The sequence below is a fragment of the Vigna angularis genome, chromosome 2 (genome assembly GCF_016808095.1).
Source record: "Vigna angularis cultivar LongXiaoDou No.4 chromosome 2, ASM1680809v1, whole genome shotgun sequence".
NCBI classification, from domain to species: Eukaryota; Viridiplantae; Streptophyta; class Magnoliopsida; order Fabales; family Fabaceae; genus Vigna; species Vigna angularis.
Window position 1 is genome coordinate 44615859 of NC_068971.1, and position 18223 is coordinate 44634081.

Consider the following 18223-nt stretch of genomic DNA (forward strand, 5'->3'; position numbering starts at 1 on the left):
TACAAATATGAATTATAAAATACTTAAATTTGATCCGTTTAAATTATTCGTTACTCACTACTTAGGAGTATCTATCACCCATATTTTACCAACAGAAATCCGCGGTACATATGTTTTTACCATTCTTATACATAAGTCTCTTTTTCAATCAAATTTTTGAAAAATATATATATAATAATTAATTTTTTCATTCTTATACATAAGTCTCTTTTCAATCAAATTTATCCATAATTATTTCACTTTATTAAAATATAAATTTTCATAATTAAATTTTATCTTTTTCGTCTTTGTAATAATCTTTACAAATATTATATTCTTAAAACATTAAATTTCTATCCATAATTATTTCACTTTATTTAAATAAAAAATTATTTTATTTTCATAGTTAATTTTGATTTTTTTCCCTTTTATAATAATTTTTACAAATATTTATATTATTAATAAATATTATTTTATATTACTTCTACCATTAAAGATATTTTGGTAATCCTCATTTTCTATCTATTAAAATAAAATTTTATCTATTTAGATTAAATGATAAAGAAATTTTACCTCCAAATTTACTCTTAATTACCTCCAAATATCTTCATGTTTCGGATGTGTAGGGCAGTGTGGTTATGAACCTTCCAACCTTCTTTCGATCTTCTCTCAATGGCGGATCTTCTTCCCAAGCTTTGACTTTCCTCTTGTCCCGGAGGGGTGGAGACCTACAAAAGATTCTCCGATGCCAAAGTCAGTTTCAGAGCAATGGCGTTTCTCAAGGGATAGCAATAAATGTGCATTCAATGTAACCTATCTACCACTCACCGTGAACCTGTATTTACAGTTTTCGCTATGGGCTTTGGGATTAGTGAAAGGTTAATCATGGCCCAATCAGCCCAATAACTCCTAATTTCTATTTATCTCTAAACCAGGTCAATTTACTTGAGCCACAGTGATTAGTGATTTGGCCGGTTAGTGTGATATGGGCGTCCGTCCAAGTGATACGGGCGTTCGTCTTTCCTATGGACGACTCGGGCACTACATTGGGCGGACGATCCCCTATGCGGTCGCCCGGCACTTCGTTGGGCGGACGATCTCCTATACGGTCGCCCGACACTTCGTGATACCAAACGTCCGTCTCTCGGCGTCATCCTGTAGAACAGTTTTTGTGAGCATGGAGAGTGCGGCACTGTCTCGTGGTGATGGAATTCCTTGTGAGTTCTTCAAAGTTTCTCTTAGAGACAGAGGTTCTACCCCGGTGGTCGGCGTAGTCACCGAGATGGTCGGCCGACCTCATTAGTGGGCGTCCATACGTGCGACGCCGGACATTAGCTGGTGTAGGAGAGTTTGTACGGTCTAGGTTCAATCCGTACCTACTTGGGCGGCCAAGACTTGGGCGGTTGAGCATTCGTCTGTGGCGGGTGTGACATGGGCGTCCTTTGGGCGGCGCCCGCCGCCTCACGGGCGTCCTTTGTACGGCGCCCGGCTCTCCCTAGTTGGGCGGCCAAGACTTGGGCGGTCGAGCATTCGTCTGTGGCGGGTGTGACATGGGCGTCCTTTGGGCGGCGCCCGTCGCCTCACGGGCGTCCTTTGTACGGCGCCCGGCTCTCCCTGATACACAAGCCCCCCAAGTCCTAGTGCACGTAGTGAACGTAGGATTTTGGATACGGCGCGCTTTGGGTCAGGAACCCGCAATTGGGCTTTATCCAGTGGGCTTTTCGAATTTGGATTTTGGGCGGGAAAACACGTGGCGCGCTCTTATTGACGGAAGGTGAAGCGTCGCCAAATCCGGAGCGTTGGTCGTGCTAAATCTAGACGGCCAGGATACACCCAACGGTTACTAACTTTTTCCTATAAATAGCGGATTTAGACGATGTCATTTTCACTTATCTTCATTACTCAAGAGCTCAAGATTCTTTTTCCCTCAGGTAATAAATGGCATCTGTGTCCATCGAGTCAGGTTCTGGGTCGTCGGGCGGAGTCCGGGAGGGGTCTGCGCGAGGCGACAGCGGCGATTCTCCTAGCTCGGTTTCTTCTTATTTTTTGGAGGAGGCGGTTGGGTCTTCCGGGGGGGCCCTGAGTCACCGGTCTTAACCAACGATCGTATCTTCCACGGCGTGGCACTGTTCCTGCTTAAAGGCGGTATTCGCGTAGTCGGGTCGCCCTTCGAGCCGGATGGTCAAGGGACGGTGGTATCTGAGTTGGCACCCGTCATTCCCAGCCGGTATGCTTCCTGCTATGCTTATCGCAAGGAGTTAGAATGGAGAGTCCGCCATACCCATATCGTCCGGGATGTGGAGGATTCGAAGTTAATTCGTGCCGGGGTGACTTTATTAAACGAAAGGGTCTTTCATGATGGGCGGTCTAGTCCATATGATTTCTTCTTCATGTACGTGACCTTCTTCACCCACCTTTTTATCCGGGTGCCCTTTACTGAATTTCAAACGGCCGTTCTTCGAGCAGTTAATGTGGCTCCCACGCAGCTGCATCCCAATTCATGGGCGGCTGTGCAGGCGTTCATGGCGATGTGTTCGGCAGTAGGTGTCACTCCCACCATCCCGGTCTTCTTTTATTATTTCGCAGTCCGCCCTTCTCCTTCTGGCGGTTGGGTATCGTTTAGGTCGGTGCGGGACAGGACCCTTTTCCGCCCCTTCTCCGACTCCTTCAAAAATTTTAAGCAACATTATTTTAAAATAATCGTTGACAAAGCCGGCCTCCACGAATTTTTCGATGGTGAAGGGAGGCCGCTGTTCCCCTTCTATTGGACGAGGGACCCTCGGCGCATAAGGGCGAATTCTATCGGGGATTTGACGGCACGCGACCTAGAGGCCGTGCGTACCATTAACACCCTCCCCCGCCGGATCTCCGCCCGTCACTTAGTTGAATGCCTTAGTCTTGAGGATTGTGGACCAAAGGCGTTCGGTATGGTCTTGTCACATTAGGTGTGCTCGTTTTTCGCATACTGACGTTAATTTTTCTGAATTTCTTTGTTTTTTGCAAAACTAATGACGACTCCGGGCCCCCGCAAATCCAACTTCCTCACCATCAGAAAGAAATCCGGGGCCAGCTCGTCAACCGCCCGTCCAACCAGTGTTCCAAAAGTGTCGCGCCCGCCTCCTGCCGGCGCTTCGACTGGACGGGTCCCCCCCACTGATAAGGCCGGGGGTTCAGGCGTGAAGGTTTCGGGTTCTAGCCTACCACCTGAATTGGCGGCCGTTCAGGTAAGTCCAACCTCTGGGGCGGCCATGACTTCCGCGGATCCTACTCGAAAGAGAAAAGATCCTACTGCTGAGGGACGCAAAGACAAAGAGGGCTCTTCGTCTCGGTCAGCTTCAAAGAAGGCCCGGAAGGACAAGGGCAAAGAGAAGGATCGGGAGAGGGTATTGGCCGTCCCCCTACCCGGCGGTGTTTTTAGCCCGGATTTCAGCATGAGCGACCAGACAAAATTCCACATGAGCTCTTCTCAACGGGCGCTCATTGAACCCCTCTCCGAGCTGGAGCTAACCAACGCCATGCTAGAGATGTCTACCCGGACGTCCGCTCTAGCGTGGTATCTGAGGAACTTTGCTGACCGCCCTGGAGTGGCGGAGGTCCGGGCCGAGCTTGACAGGGAGAAGAAAAACGCAGCCTCCCTTCAGATGACTTTGGAAGAGATGGTCCTCAACCAAGATGAATATGATAAGAGGATCGAGCAGCTGGAGGCCGACCTAGAGAAAACCAAAAGGGAGTCCGCTGAAAGGTTGGCAGCCGCCCGGATCGAGCAGGAGCGCTTGGCGGAAGAGAGTCGCCAGAAAATCGATTTGCTGGAGGCGGAGGTAACCCGCGTAAAGGAGGTCGAATCGTGCCGGGCCAAGGCTAATGAGGAGCTCACTCTTGAAGTGGCTAAGGCCAAGGAGCAAATTGCCGAGTTGGAGTCCACCATCCTGTTTGAACATGAGGAGGGCTTCAACAAAGCCCTTCGGCAAGTGACTCTTCTGGCGGGCGTCCAGGATCCTTTTGCTCTTGGCGTGGATATAGAGAAGGACGTTTTCAATGGCGTCCTCGTGGATTTGAATGCCGCCGAAGAAAATGAGCCGGCTGCGGAGGCCGCCGTCGGGGAAAAGAATTAGGAATTTTATTTTTGAATTTTTTGGACGTGTATCTTTCGACCGTCCGTCCAACGTCTAGGGTTGTCCAGATGTTGGCCGGACGGTCTTTTTGTAAATCTTGGCGCCTTTTAGCGCAAATGATTAATACACTGTGACCTTTTGAGTTTCGTGCATTTCCTTACGTATGCTGTTATTCCTTTAGCGATAATTTTTCTTTAGTTAATTGTCCGGCCTTGGTGGAGACTTCCCGAGGCGAACAGTATCGTTTAGCTTCAGTTTCTCGCTTCATTTTTTATCCGAGTTTTGTAGGGCGGACGGTCCTTTCGCGGTGTCGCCCCATCAAGCTGATAGTTGTTTCTTGTTGGAACATTTGCCAGCTTGGATTTTGGTAGGGCGGACGATGCTTTCGCGGTGTCGCCCAACCAAGCCGAGAGCTGTTCTCATTGGAACACTCGCCAGCTTGGAGTTTGGTAGGGCGGACGATCCTTTCGCGGTGTCGCCCAACCAAGCCGAGAGTTGTTCTCGTTGGAACACTCACCAGCTTGGAGTTTGGCAGGGCGGACGATCCTTTCGCGGTGTCGCCCAACCAAGCCGAGAGTTGTTCTCGTTGGAACACTCGCCAGCTTGGAGTTTGGTAGGGCGGACGATCCTTTCGCGGTGTCGCCCAACCAAGCCGAGAGTTGTTCTCGTTGGAACACTCGCCAGCTTGGAGTTTGGTAGGGCGGACGATCCTTTCGTGGTGTCGCCCAACCAAGCCGAGAGCTGTTCTCATTGGAACACTCGCCAGCTTGGAGTTTGGTAGGGCGGACGATCCTTTCGCGGTGTCGCCCAACCAAGCCGAGAGTTGTTCTCGTTGGAACACTCGCCAGCTTGGAGTTTGGTAGGGCGGACGACCCTTGTGCCTCGGTCAATCGAGCCGAGAGTTGCGCTGAAACGCTTTTTCTACTAAATTTCTACAAGATGCTTCGCAGGAGACAATAGATATTTTGTTTGATTGATTGTGGGAGTACATCAAAATAAGTAATTGAAATTAACTAAAATAAAATTTCAAATGTGTGGCGTTCCAAGTGTTGGTGATGGGACGTCCGTCCATGCGTTCTAGCCTGTAGGCCCCGTTTCCGAAGGCTTCCAGTATCTTGAACGGCCCTTCCCACTTGGCGGCGAGCTTTCCATGTGCCAGGTTTCGGCGGGCGTCGCCCGCTTTTCTCCATACTAGGTCTCCCTCCTGGAAGCTTCTTGGCCGGACCTTGGAGTTGTATTTTCTTTCGACCATTCGCTTGCATGCTTCGGCTCTCAGTGCCGCCCGGTCTCGCCGTTCGTCCAGGGAGTCCAACTCGATCCTCAACTCTTGGTCGTTGAGGTTCAGGTCTTCAACTTCCCGCCTTAGCGACGGTTCACCCAGCTCAACCGGCAACATGGCATCAGTACCATAGGTTAGGTTGAAAGGGGTCTCGCCTGTGGTTCCATGAGGTGTGCATCTATAGGCCCATAGGACCTCGGGTAGTTCGTCCACCCATGCTCCCTTCCTTTCTCCCAAACGCCGCTTAAGTTCTGAGACTATGGTCTTGTTCATTGCTTCTGCTTGACCGTTCGTCTGGGGGTGCTCTACAGAGGTGGTGATGTGCTTGATCCCTAGCCCTTTGAAGAATTCGGCGAGTTTTTTGTCAATAAACTACCGGCCATTATCTGTGATGATGGACTGAGGGAGGCTGAAGCGACATATCAATTTCCAGCAGAACTTCTGGACCTGGGCGGCCGTGATGGTTGCCAAAGGTTCGGCCTCTACCCACTTGGTGAAGTAATCAACCGCCACCAAAAGGAACTTCTTCTGCGCCCGCCCAGCTGGGAACGGTCCTACGATGTCCATTCCCCATTGGGCGAACGGCCAAGGGGATGATATTGAATGTAAGGCATGTGGCGGAAGGTGGGAATTGTTGGAATGCTCTTGACAGCGGATGCACTTCTGGACGAACGCTCTTGTATCCGCCTCCATGGTAGGCCAATAATATCCGGCTCTCAGTAGCCGGGCTTTTAACGTCCTCCAGCCCGTGTGGAGACCACAAACGCCGTTGTGAAGTTCGTCCATGACATAGTATGCCTCTTCAGCCCCCAAGCACTTAAGGAGGGGGGAGGAGAATCCCCTTCGGTACAAGTCATCCCCCACGATAAGATAACGGGCGACTCTTTTAGCTTCGCCCGGACCTACCATCCGCCCCTCATCCTGGCGGTTCATGATTTCCCGGATTCCTGCACGCCAATCTTGTCCTCCGCCGGATACCGCTGAGCATTCCACGGAAGGCTGTAGTAGAACCTGCCGTATGACAGTAGTCAACTGCCCCTTTTCCTTTCCCGAACTGAGTTTGGACAGTATGTCCGCCCTCGTGTTTTGTTCCCTGGGAATATGCTGTATATCAACTTTGTCGAACGCTTTGGCGAGCTCGGTCGCTCTCTGGTAGTACCGCGAAAGGCGTTCCTCTCTGACTTGGAAGTTGCCATTCATTTGGCCCACCACCAGCTCAGAGTCCGTCCGACAGGTTATCCTCCTCGCCCCCATGTCCTTTGCCAGCTCAAGGCCGGCCACAAGGGCCTCGTACTCGGCCTGATTGTTGGATACTTTGAATTTAAATATCAAAGAATGCTCCAGTAAGAATCCATTGGGGCCTTCAAGTACGATGTCGGCCCCGCTGATCGAGCGGCCGGAAGCCCCATCTACATACAAGTTCCAGTCATCTTGGCCGGAAGGGGGTAATTCGGCCGCGAAATCCGCCAAATGTTGGCCTTTAACCGATCCCCTCGGTTCGTAGCGCAAGCCGAACTCTGAGAGTTCTACCGCCCATGTCACCATCCGTCCGGCTAGGTCTGGCTTCCTGAGGATTTTGGAGATTGGGAAGTCTGTCCGGACTATGACCAGATAACTTTGAAAATAAGGACGAAGTCTTCGGGAGGCATGTAATAAAACCAAGGCCACCTTCTCTACCCGCTGGTATTGGGTTTCTGCGTCTAAGAGCGTGCGGCTCACGAAGTAAACTAGCCTCGCCTGAGGCCGTTCTTGCATTAATACGGCGCTGACAGCCGTTTCGGACACTCCTAAGAAGATGTGCAAATCTCCACCTGGGATCGGGCGGCTCATGACCGGTGGGTTGCTAAGGAGGGTCCTGACGTCCTGGAACGCTTGCTCACATTCGTCGTCCCATGTCGGACCGGTCCCTTTCTTCAACTTACGTAGGACCGGCCTCATCCGCTCCGCCAACTTGGGGATGAACCGGGATAAAGCAGTGAGGCGTCCGACCAGTCTCTGCACTTCCTTAAGGGTGGCCGGACTCTGCATTTGCAATACCGCGTCGCACTTGTCCGGGTTAGCCTCAATCCCCCTGGATGTTAGCATGAAGCCCAAGAACTTTCCGGCTGCTACCCCGAACGTACACTTTGCGGGGTTTAAGCGCATGCCGAATTTCCTTACTTGGCGGAAAACCTCCTCAAGGTCCTTGACGTGTCCCTCTCCGTCTGCTGACCGGACCACCATGTCATCCACATATACATCCATGCACCGGCCTATCTGGTCACAGAAGATTCTATCCATTAGGCGCTGATATGTTGCCCCCGCATTCTTCAGGCCGAACGGCATAACCTCGTAGCAGAAGTTAGCCTTCTCCGTAATGAATGCTGTCTTTTCAATGTCCGGCCCGTACATGGGTATCTGGTTATACCCGGAATATGCATCCAGGAAGCTCAGTACTCTGTGCCCGGAAGCGCCGTCCACCAGGGCGTCAATGCTGGGTAAGGGGTGTGAATCCTTCGGGCAGGCTTTGTTCAGATCCGTGTAATCAGTGCACATGCGCCACTTCCCGTTAGCCTTCTTCACCATGACCACGTTAGCTAGCCATGTGGTGTAAGTGACTGCCCGGACGAAACCAGCTCTCCTCAACTTCTCCACCTCTTCTTCCACAGCCTTACGCTTCTCCTCGCCCATTCTCCGCTTCTTCTGGGCTACGGGGCGAGCGTTTTGGAAAAGCGAGAGCTTATGGCTCATTACTGCGGGATGGATGCACGGCATATCCGCTGCCGTCCACGCAAATAGATCCCGGTTTTTCCATAGGAGTGCCCTCAGCTCCTTTTCCATCTCAGGGTTCAGCTCCCTGGCGATGAGGGTGGTCTGAGCGGGTTCCCTTCCTATCAAGATAGGTTGGGTTTCCCCAATAGGTTCCAGGCGGTCCTCGGTATTCGTCCTAGGGTCGAGGTCTGCCATGGCCACCTCAGAACCGGCCGCCCGCCTTTTTACTGGACGGACGTGCAACTTCAACCCCGCTGCGTAGCACTCTCGTGCCGTCTTCTGGTCCGCCCGGATCGTACAGATAGTTCCCTTCTCGGAGGGGTACTTCATCGTGAGGTGGGGGGTAGAGACGATCGCTCCAAAAGCGTTTAAGCACGGCCTTCCGAGCAGTACGTTGTATGACGTGTTAGCCTCCACCAGCAGATACCGGACCCTCTTCTCCTCGCTAGATCGTCCGGTCCCCAACCTCGTCCTCAACTCCACGTATCCCCTCGTGTCAACTCTCTCTCCTGCAAATCCCACTATCTGCCCATCGTAGGGGACGATCAGATCTTCTGAGATATCCATCTGCAAGAAAGTCTTCCAGTAAAGGATGTTGACCGAACTTCCTTGATCAACCAGAACTTTGCTTATCCCGTACCGTGCTATTTCTGCCGTTACGACCATTGGGTCGTCTTGGTCGGGATCAGGGGCGTGAAAGTCCTCGTCCGAGAAGGTGATAGGCGGCATGGAGCGGCGCGGCTTATCGATCAAATGGACGAAATGGAGGGCTCGAATATGGCGTTTACGGGCGGAGGAAGATGATCCTCCTCCCGCGAATCCTCCGGAAATGGTATTGATATGCCCCCTCAAAGGGCGCTCCCGACTGCGGCTTCGACTTCGGCTTGGGGGCCTCTCTGAGCGGGGCCGCTCCGCTCTTGGGTTCCGTGGCTTATCCTTACGGTAGGCCGGTCTCTGGGCAGGCCGTTCGGTCGGTTGCGGCGGGCGCTCGTCTCGGACGTATTTCTTGAGCTTTCCCGCCCGGATGAGTTCCTATATTTTGTCTTTGAGGGTCCAGCACTCTTCGGTGCTGTGACCCATGTTTTTGTGGTAGGAGCAGTGTTTGCTCCGGTCAGCGTTCTTCGAAGTCGGGATCCCTTCATGCTCCGTTATCAGCTCTGCACTCAGGGCCTCTCGGAGAATTTTCTCCCTTGAGGCGTTCAAAGGTGTATACTGTTGGAAGCGGGGTCCTTTCTTCTGCTCCCCGGGTCTAAGGCCGAACGTTTTTCTCGTCGACGAGCCGGTTTTATTACCGTCCGTCTTTTCTCCCCTAACTTCTTGATTCTCTTTTTTGTAGGAGAGTTTCATCTCCTCCACCCTTATCTCGTCAGCTGCTCTCTCCCTCAGTTCCTCCATTGTTTTAGGAGCATGCCTGCAGACACTATCCTTGAACGGTCCCGGCTTTAGGGCCGGCAGGATATAGTGAAGGGCGAGCTCGGGGGTCAGGCTTTTTACGCGACAGACAGTTTTCTGGTACCTATCCATAAACGTCCAGAGTGTTTCGTCCTTCCTCTGCTTGAGGGTCATCAATTCAAATACGGTCAAATCTTGGGTGCTGCTGGCCGCGAATTGTTTGATGAATAGTTGTTTCAATCCGGCAAAGTTTTCTATAGAATTAGGAGGGAGGGTGTTGAACCATTCCAGTGCTTCGTCTTCTAACGAGAGCGAGAATGCTCGGCACCAAATGGCGTCATTGCCTGTTCGGAACGCCATCGCGTTCGAGAATGTCTGGATATGGGACGCGGGGTCCGTTGTCCCGTTATACATTTTGAACTGCGGAGCCATGAATTGCTCCGAGATTTGGACATTCATTATGTTCTGGGTGAATGGAAGTAATAAGGTGGATGAAGGCTCCGACTTGACTACCATCCGCCCATCCTCGGCAGCGCTCTCCGCATGCACCGATTTAGCCTTACTTTCTTCTGCCTCCGATCCGGAAGGCCTCCAAGTCCTATCGCCCTCGGTATCCGGGGGCGGGCGTTCTCCTTCCACCCCCTTTCCTTTATCCTTCACTCGCTCTCCCCCGTCCATCCGCCCAATCTCCCGAGCTATCCGGGCTTCGCAGTCGGCCTTTACGGCCGCCATCTCTTCTTCATGACGTTGCTGCATCTCGTCCATTTTTTGTTGTAGCACGCGCATCATCTCAGCGGGATCGTCCATGCTCATGTTTCTCGTGGTCACCATTGGGTTTTTTAAATCACACGGCCCCACGGTGGGCGCCAAATGTTTCGGATGTGTAGGGCAGTGTGGTTATGAACCTTCCAACCTTCTTTCGATCTTCTCTCAATGGCGGATCTTCTTCCCAAGCTTTGACTTTCCTCTTGTCCCGGAGGGGTGGAGACCTACAAAAGATTCTCCGATGCCAAAGTCAGTTTCAGAGCAATGGCGTTTCTCAAGGGATAGCAATAAATGTGCATTCAATGTAACCTATCTACCACTCACCGTGAACCTGTATTTATAGTTTTCGCTATGGGCTTTGGGATTAGTGAAAGGTTAATCATGGCCCAATCAGCCCAATAGCTCCTAATTTCTATTTATCTCTAAACCAGGTCAATTTACTTGAGCCACAGTGATTAGTGATTTGGCCGGTTAGTGTGATATGGGCGTCCGTCCAAGTGATACGGGCGTTCGTCTTTCCTATGGACGACTCGGGCACTACATTGGGCGGACGATCCCCTATGCGGTCGCCCGGCACTTCGTTGGGCGGACGATCCCCTATGCGGTCGCCCGGCACTTCGTTGGGCGGACGATCCCCTATGCGGTCGCCCGGCACTTCGTTGGGCGGACGATCCCCTATGCGGTCGCCCGGCACTTCGTTGGGCGGACGATCTCCTATACGGTCGCCCGGCACTTCGTGATACCAAACGTCCGTCTCTCGGCGTCATCCTGTAGAACAGTTTTTGTGAGCATGGAGAGTGCGGCACTGTCTCGTGGTGATGGAATTCCTTGTGAGTTCTTCAAAGTTTCTCTTAGAGACAGAGGTTCTACCCCGGTGGTCGGCGTAGTCACCGAGATGGTCGGCCGACCTCATTAGTGGGCGTCCATACGTGCGACGCCGGACATTAGCTGGTGTAGGAGAGTTTGTACGGTCTAGGTTCAATCCGTACCTACTTGGGCGGCCAAGACTTGGGCGGCCAAGACTTGGGCGGTTGAGCATTCGTCTGTGGCGGGTGTGACATGGGCGTCCTTTGGGCGGCGCCCGCCGCCTCACGGGCGTCCTTTGTACGGCGCCCGGCTCTCCCTAGTTGGGCGGCCAAGACTTGGGCGGTCGAGCATTCGTCTGTGGCGGGTGTGACATGGGCGTCCTTTGGGCGGCGCCCGTCGCCTCACGGGCGTCCTTTGTACGGCGCCCGACTCTCCCTGGTACACTTCATAAAAATAATATTCAAATTACTCTTAAATTCCTCCAAATTCATTCACGGACTCTCTCATCCTTCCAAATAAACACACCTTAATTATCACATTCATATTCTTTATTCACGTCTATAAATCTTTTCACAGTAATCTTTTTCACTCACACATCTTTATACAAAAACATATCCAAATTTAAATTCTAACCACTTTTAATATGATAGTGTTTTCCTTTTAAACAAACAATCATAATTGCCAATTCCATTTAAAAGAAAACACAGTTATCTTTTAATTTTCTATTCATTTATTCAAAATAAACAAATTATAAGTATTTACACAATAATTTTTTAATTTAATTTTTATTATATAATAAAGTTTGGTTAACAAATCAAACATTTTTTTCTGTTAGAGAAATAAGTTTGACACAGAACATTGACTAGATCAATTTTCTCAATGAATTTTTTACACACTAGTTAACCAATCATTACTTATTCAAACAAATAATTTTTTAATTCCTAAACTATCAACGGTTTTCCTTGTTGAGTCGACGTGTCCACGAGCCTATTTTTTCTCCCAATTTTTAAGTTACATTAATTTAATATTCTAAAATAAAAATACTTAAAAATTTCACTTGTGCATGCGGTGGTATACGATTTGATTCTTCTCATTTTACTGTTTTGCACCATTTGCAAAAATTAGATTGTAAGGGGCTGACCCAAATAAAATTTATTGATTAATCAAGTCTCACTCTCATTGTCTAATTGTGTTTTGGCAACGTATGCATCTATCTAAATAAATTTAATAGAAAATTCTTTATAAGTTTAATAATCTTAAATTTAAGTGTCTTGAAAAAAATAAAAATTTAATTTATTGTAAGTATTAAAAAAATTATGAAAAAATAATGATTCATTAAAATAAATCGTAAAATAAAATCTAACTTTATATTTATAAATATATAATAATAAAAAATATTTTATTAAAAAATAATATAAACTATACAGAGCCAACTAATCAACCCATACTTTGACTTGCGTTGATTTAGGAGTTATGCGGAAGAAATCCATTCCATTTGCCAGTCTTCTACAGATGGGACATGGCCATGTTACCATCTCAGCTTGTGAAAGAAAATAACAAAAAATAAGAACAAAATTTCCAAATTTGCTTACAGTCAAAGTCTGATTTCACAAATAATTTGTTTGGTAAGAATGAGAGAACTTGTACTTTTATTTTTCTTCTTTTAAGAAGAGAATTCTTTCATATATAATTTTACCTTTTTTTTAATCAATAATTTCATATCAAACATCATTTTCAATTAAGACATTCCAATTAAAGTGACACCGAAAGTTAATAATATATCATTGTATAAATAATAATAAAAATAGAAAAGTTGATTATAGAACTAGGGAAAAGAAATCAATTTTATAAAAGACAATAGACTCAAAAAAAAAAAACAAATAAACACGTCTTAATTTTAGGATTAATATTGATTCAAAATTTAAACTAATAACAAAAGTAAAATTTTACTATATTTTTAATTCAAATATTATCGGGACCATTAACACTGTCTTTCTGGAAAAAATTTTAAAGACAACACATCTAAGTTGAGAATCAAATCATTTTAGAATTATTAATCAATCTAGTAAAAACTTTTCAACATTCATTGTGGGGTCAGATCATTTATAAACTTATATGGTGACTAAAGAAATATGATGAGCAATTTTTGTGAAGTATAAACAAAGTCTTATATAAGATAAAATAAGATATGAACATGAGTTTATATACACATATATAAGATATGTTTATTGGTAAGAGGTCTTTTGAAGTGGTACCAAAAACAGATTCGTCAGAGCTCAAAAGCGGATAATATCTTACCAGTATAGAAATTTATGTGTGTATTGAACCTCTCTACAAATGGTATCAGAATCCATCCTTACAAAGGATTTATAGACGAGGAGAGAAAAAAAATTGAAAACCAAATCAGTTATTAGTACTTCATGCAATAAAACAAAAATAAAATTTAATCTTCTAAGATTAACTTAAAATTTTTACTTAGTAGACTTTGATTGTTTTAATTAGAGTCAAATTTTTAAAACCTGTATAAAAAGATGGTTTTGTATAAATCTTTATCTATTTGGCATGACAGTACAGGATGTAAACGGACAAGGATAAATATTTTATCTTATTACTCATTTTATTATTATTATTAGTCAAATATATCTTTTTAAATCTAGAAATATCTATAATTATGAAAAAATATTTTTTATTTTAATAATTTAAAATAATTTTTTAAAACTTAAAGTCGTATAAAAAATTAATATCAAAATATAGTTCAAATTAAATTACCTGATTTCGGCAAATAAAAATTTGATCTTTTTAATAAAAATTTAAATAAGTTAAACCATACTATAAACGCTTAATAAAATTAATCTTCTTAAAATAATTTCAATTTTATAAATTTAAATAAAAATATACATATATAAATTAAATTCTAAATAATTATTTAATAACTTATAGTTTTTGAATAATAATTTTATTTTTATTACTTAACTTTTTAAAATATCCAAGTGTGCTTAATAGTTATCCTAAAGTTAAATATATAATATTAGTATTCACCTTATCAATAATAAATAATTAAAATACCTATATTTATTGGATCAGTGATATTGACTAAAAATATCAATAATTAATAATTAAAATAACTATACTCGTTATATAAGGTATATTGATTAAAAATATCAATTTAGGATGCACTACAAAATTTAACAAGTAAACTTCATTATCCTATCCAACATTTACCTAACCTTATTCTTACCATAATTACGACTCTCAAGCCGGCTTGCAATACAAAAAGGTACATTGATGTTATGTGATCAAACTTTCCAATTTCGTATATTTTATCAAAACCAAAAGGACAAAAGGCAAGGAAATCTCCAATGCACTGTCTCATAATACAAAGTAAATTGTACGTATAGCGATGCAATTATATTTTTTACTATTTTTCATTTATAAAATATAGAAAAAAGTAATCCGATATTAATTTTTTAAAATAATTTAACTAATTAATCGATTAAAATTAACAATTAACTTGTTGAATAGTATAAAATATGGTTAAAACAACATAATTATTTACATGAATTTTAATCTCCACTTTTTTTAATGTTTAATTAATTATTCTAATGAGGAAATATTATTTAAAATATTAATGATGAAGGTAATAAATATTTATTTTCAAAATATATATATATATATATATATATATATATATATATATATATGTTTGTTATTGATAGATTTTTTACTATTTTATAAATTTGAAAAGAAATATAATATGTTAACCACTTTTTTTAACAATTTTTTTATAATAATTTATCATGATTAATATGTATATTTGAAAGGAACCATCACATACTATCACATAGATGGCAATAAAAAAGTTGTAAAAAAAAAAGTTGTTAAAAAAATATTTTCTATTCTAAAAGGTGAGAGATAAGATGACATAAATGAATCTGAATGTAATAATTGAATAATAAACCAATGAACTGGTATTATTACTAAGGTAAATCTTGGTGAAAGCACACATGCATTTATTATATCACTCATCAAAATGGACATTATTCTCTCACCAACCAAGCCTCTCATGGCCGGCTTGGCATCCATATGGACAAAGGAATCCGACATCATGATAAAAACATACTATGCACAACGTAGCAACAAAACTTTCCAACTTAATGCATTTGTTTCAGCAGAAGATGCTAATCCAAAACAGACAAAACGTAACGCAATTTGCAATGCATACTGTCTCATAATCCAAGGTATTTACGTAATTACATCAACAGAGCGATTCATGACTCGTTTATAAATAAATAAGCAATAGTTGAAGTGAATCCATTGCACCATACCATTCCACAACAAGAATGGCTCCCCAAGAACAGCAACTCCACTTCGTCTTGTTTCCATTGATGGCTCAAGGCCACATGATCCCCATGATGGACATTGCAAAAATATTGGTGAGACGCAATGTTATTGTCACTGTAGTCACAACACCTAATAATGCAGCTCGTTTCACGTCCATCTTTGATCGTTATGCTGAATCTGGGTTTCAAATCAGATTAGTTCAACTTCAATTTCCATGCAAAGAAGCTGGAGTGCCAGATGGATGCGAGAATCTCGATACCATACCTACACTGGGCATGGCCGCTGATTTCTTCAATGCAACGAACTTTCTTCGACAGCCAGCTGAAAAACTGTTTGAAGAGTTAACACCGGCAGCAAGCTGCATCATCTCCGATATGTGCTTACCATATACAAACGACATTGCTAAAAAGTTCAAAATTCCCAGGATTTCTTTTGTGGGTGTAAGTTGCTTCTATCTCTTTAGCATGTCTAACATACGCATCCATAATGTTATGGAGAGCGTAACTACCGAATCGGAGTACTTTGTTGTGCCTGGTATACCTGACAAAATTGAAATGAACATAGCTAAGACAGGAATGGCGATGACTGAAGGCATGAGACTGGTTACTAATAAATTGTTTGAAGCTGAAATGGAAGCATATGGGATGATCATGAATTCTTTTGAAGAGTTGGAGCCAGCATATGCAGGGGGATACAAGAAGATGAGAAACAATAAACTGTGGTGTTTGGGACCACTATCATTTAGCAACAAGGATCACTTGGATAAGGCTCAAAGAGGTCAGATTGCCTCAATTAAGGAGTGCCAACTGAGTTGCTGGCTTGATCGTCAAAAGCCAGGAACTGTAATCTATGCATGCTTTGGAAGCCTGTGTAATCTAACAGCACCACAGTTGATAGAGCTCGGTTTGGCCTTGGAAGCATCAGAAAGACCCTTCATTTGGGTTATCAGGGAACGAAGTTATTCAGAATCATTGGAATTGGAAAAGTGGATCGAGGAAAATGGATTTGAGGAAAGAACAAGTTCTAGAAGCCTTCTGATTCGAGGTTGGGCACCTCAATTGTTAATACTATCACACCCTGCAATTGGAGGGTTCATAACACACTGTGGTTGGAACTCTACCTTAGAAGCAATATGTGCTGGTGTTCCAATGGCTACGTGGCCACTTTTTGGAGACCAGTTTTTGAATGAAAGTCTTGCCGTGGATGTATTAAAAGTTGGAGTGAAGGTTGGAGTGGATCGTCCTGTTACATGGGGAGAAGAAGAAAAAATTGGTGTGTTGGTGAAGAAAGAAGATGTTGAAAGGGCAATTGTAAAGTTAATGGATGAGACAAGCGAGAATGAAGAAAGAAGAAAAAGGGTGAGAGAGCTTGCAGAAATGGCTAAAGGAGCTGTAGAGAAAGGAGGATCCTCTTATTCTAATGCGACCTTGCTTATCGAAGATATAGCGCAAAAGATCAAACAAAAAGTATGATACTGTCATACTGATTTGTAATAAAAGGAGCAACCTCGTAGTTTTGCACTTAATTATCTATGATTTGTATTCTTAACTTCTTCCAAATTTCCGCAAGTTTTGCAAATCAATACAACTTTTTTAGGCAGTTATTTCTTTTTCAGTAGTACCATTTCTCTCTAATTTTTAGAATTCCCGCAAATTTATTGAATTTCTTGACATTAACAGCAGCTAGATGAATGCAAATTAGCTGAGGGGGAGATGTCATTTTCATTTTATGTCAAACCAAGCACATTGGTTTCAACCGTTAAAATTTTTCTTTCAACTGATAATTTACGGGTCCAAAATAGAATATAAGAAATGATAATTGAATTATTAATTTCGTTTTATGGTGATGATTAGGGCTGGGCATGATTAACTAAATTATACTAAACTATGGATTATCTATACTATTTTGTACTATAAAAATTAAACTACTTTTTATAAAAACTGAATTATACTTATTTGTAGTTCAGTTCAAAAAATCTGAACTTCTTTTATTAACAATTTAGTTAACTACTTTAAACTATGTACTTTATTTTACTTTTGCTTGTTTAATTGTTTTGCTCTTCTTCTATTTCCAACAACACAAACATAAGAAATAAAGGTACGGGTATATATATATATATATATATATATATATATATATATATATATATATATATATATATATATATATATATAATTTAGATTTTATTAATTTTGTTTTCTGTGACAACATGAGACAATTTTTTTTACGTCACTTATATATATATATATATATATATATATATATATATATATATATATATATATATATATATATATATATAGATAAATAAATAAATAAATGTTCTTTTTCAAGTCTCTTAAAAAGTTAATTATTATTATAATAATTATTAAAATAAAATGATATTATTAAATTTATACTAAAATAATTATCTATTTTAAAAAAAACTAAATTTTATTATATTGTAATTATATTTCAAAAACTGGTAATTATTTTTATAACTTAATAAAATTAACTATAATTGTAAAAATAAAAAGGTAAAAGTACTTATGTAAATAATTATAAAATATAATATTATATATATATATATATATATATATATATATATATATATATATATATATATATATATATATGAGAATTCAGAAAAAGGTGAGAAGAGAAGAAAGATGAGAGTTTTTATATTAAACTAGATAATTGTCAAAATAAAAATATTTCGAATAACGCAAAACAGAGATAAACAGAAATATTTTTTAGAGATTAAGTTTTTAATCTATATAAAATAATATATAAACAAATTTATATTATTAAATTAAAC

At 42.8% G+C, this 18223-nt stretch overlaps 2 protein-coding genes across 2 annotated transcripts; one reads left to right on the forward strand and one right to left on the reverse strand.

Annotated features, from left to right (window-relative positions):
- Positions 1–9153: 9153 nt before the first annotated feature.
- LOC128195370 (uncharacterized) lies at positions 9154–10326 on the reverse strand. The gene has a single exon (XM_052872643.1). It carries the CDS (start codon positions 10324–10326, stop codon positions 9154–9156), a length of 1173 nt encoding a protein of 390 aa, XP_052728603.1.
- Positions 10327–15425: 5099 nt separating this feature from the next.
- Positions 15426–16898, forward strand: LOC108322380 (UDP-glycosyltransferase 73C6). Its single transcript, XM_017554455.1, has one exon. The coding sequence runs from the start codon at positions 15426–15428 to the stop codon at positions 16896–16898; it is 1473 nt and encodes a 490-aa protein (XP_017409944.1).
- Positions 16899–18223: the final 1325 nt, after the last annotated feature.

Coding starts and splice junctions, on each gene's coding strand:
- LOC128195370 (XM_052872643.1), bottom strand. CDS start 10,326: ATGAGCATGGACGATCCCGCTGAGATGATGCGCGTGCTACAACAAAAA.
- LOC108322380 (XM_017554455.1), top strand. CDS start 15,426: ATGGCTCCCCAAGAACAGCAACTCCACTTCGTCTTGTTTCCATTGATG.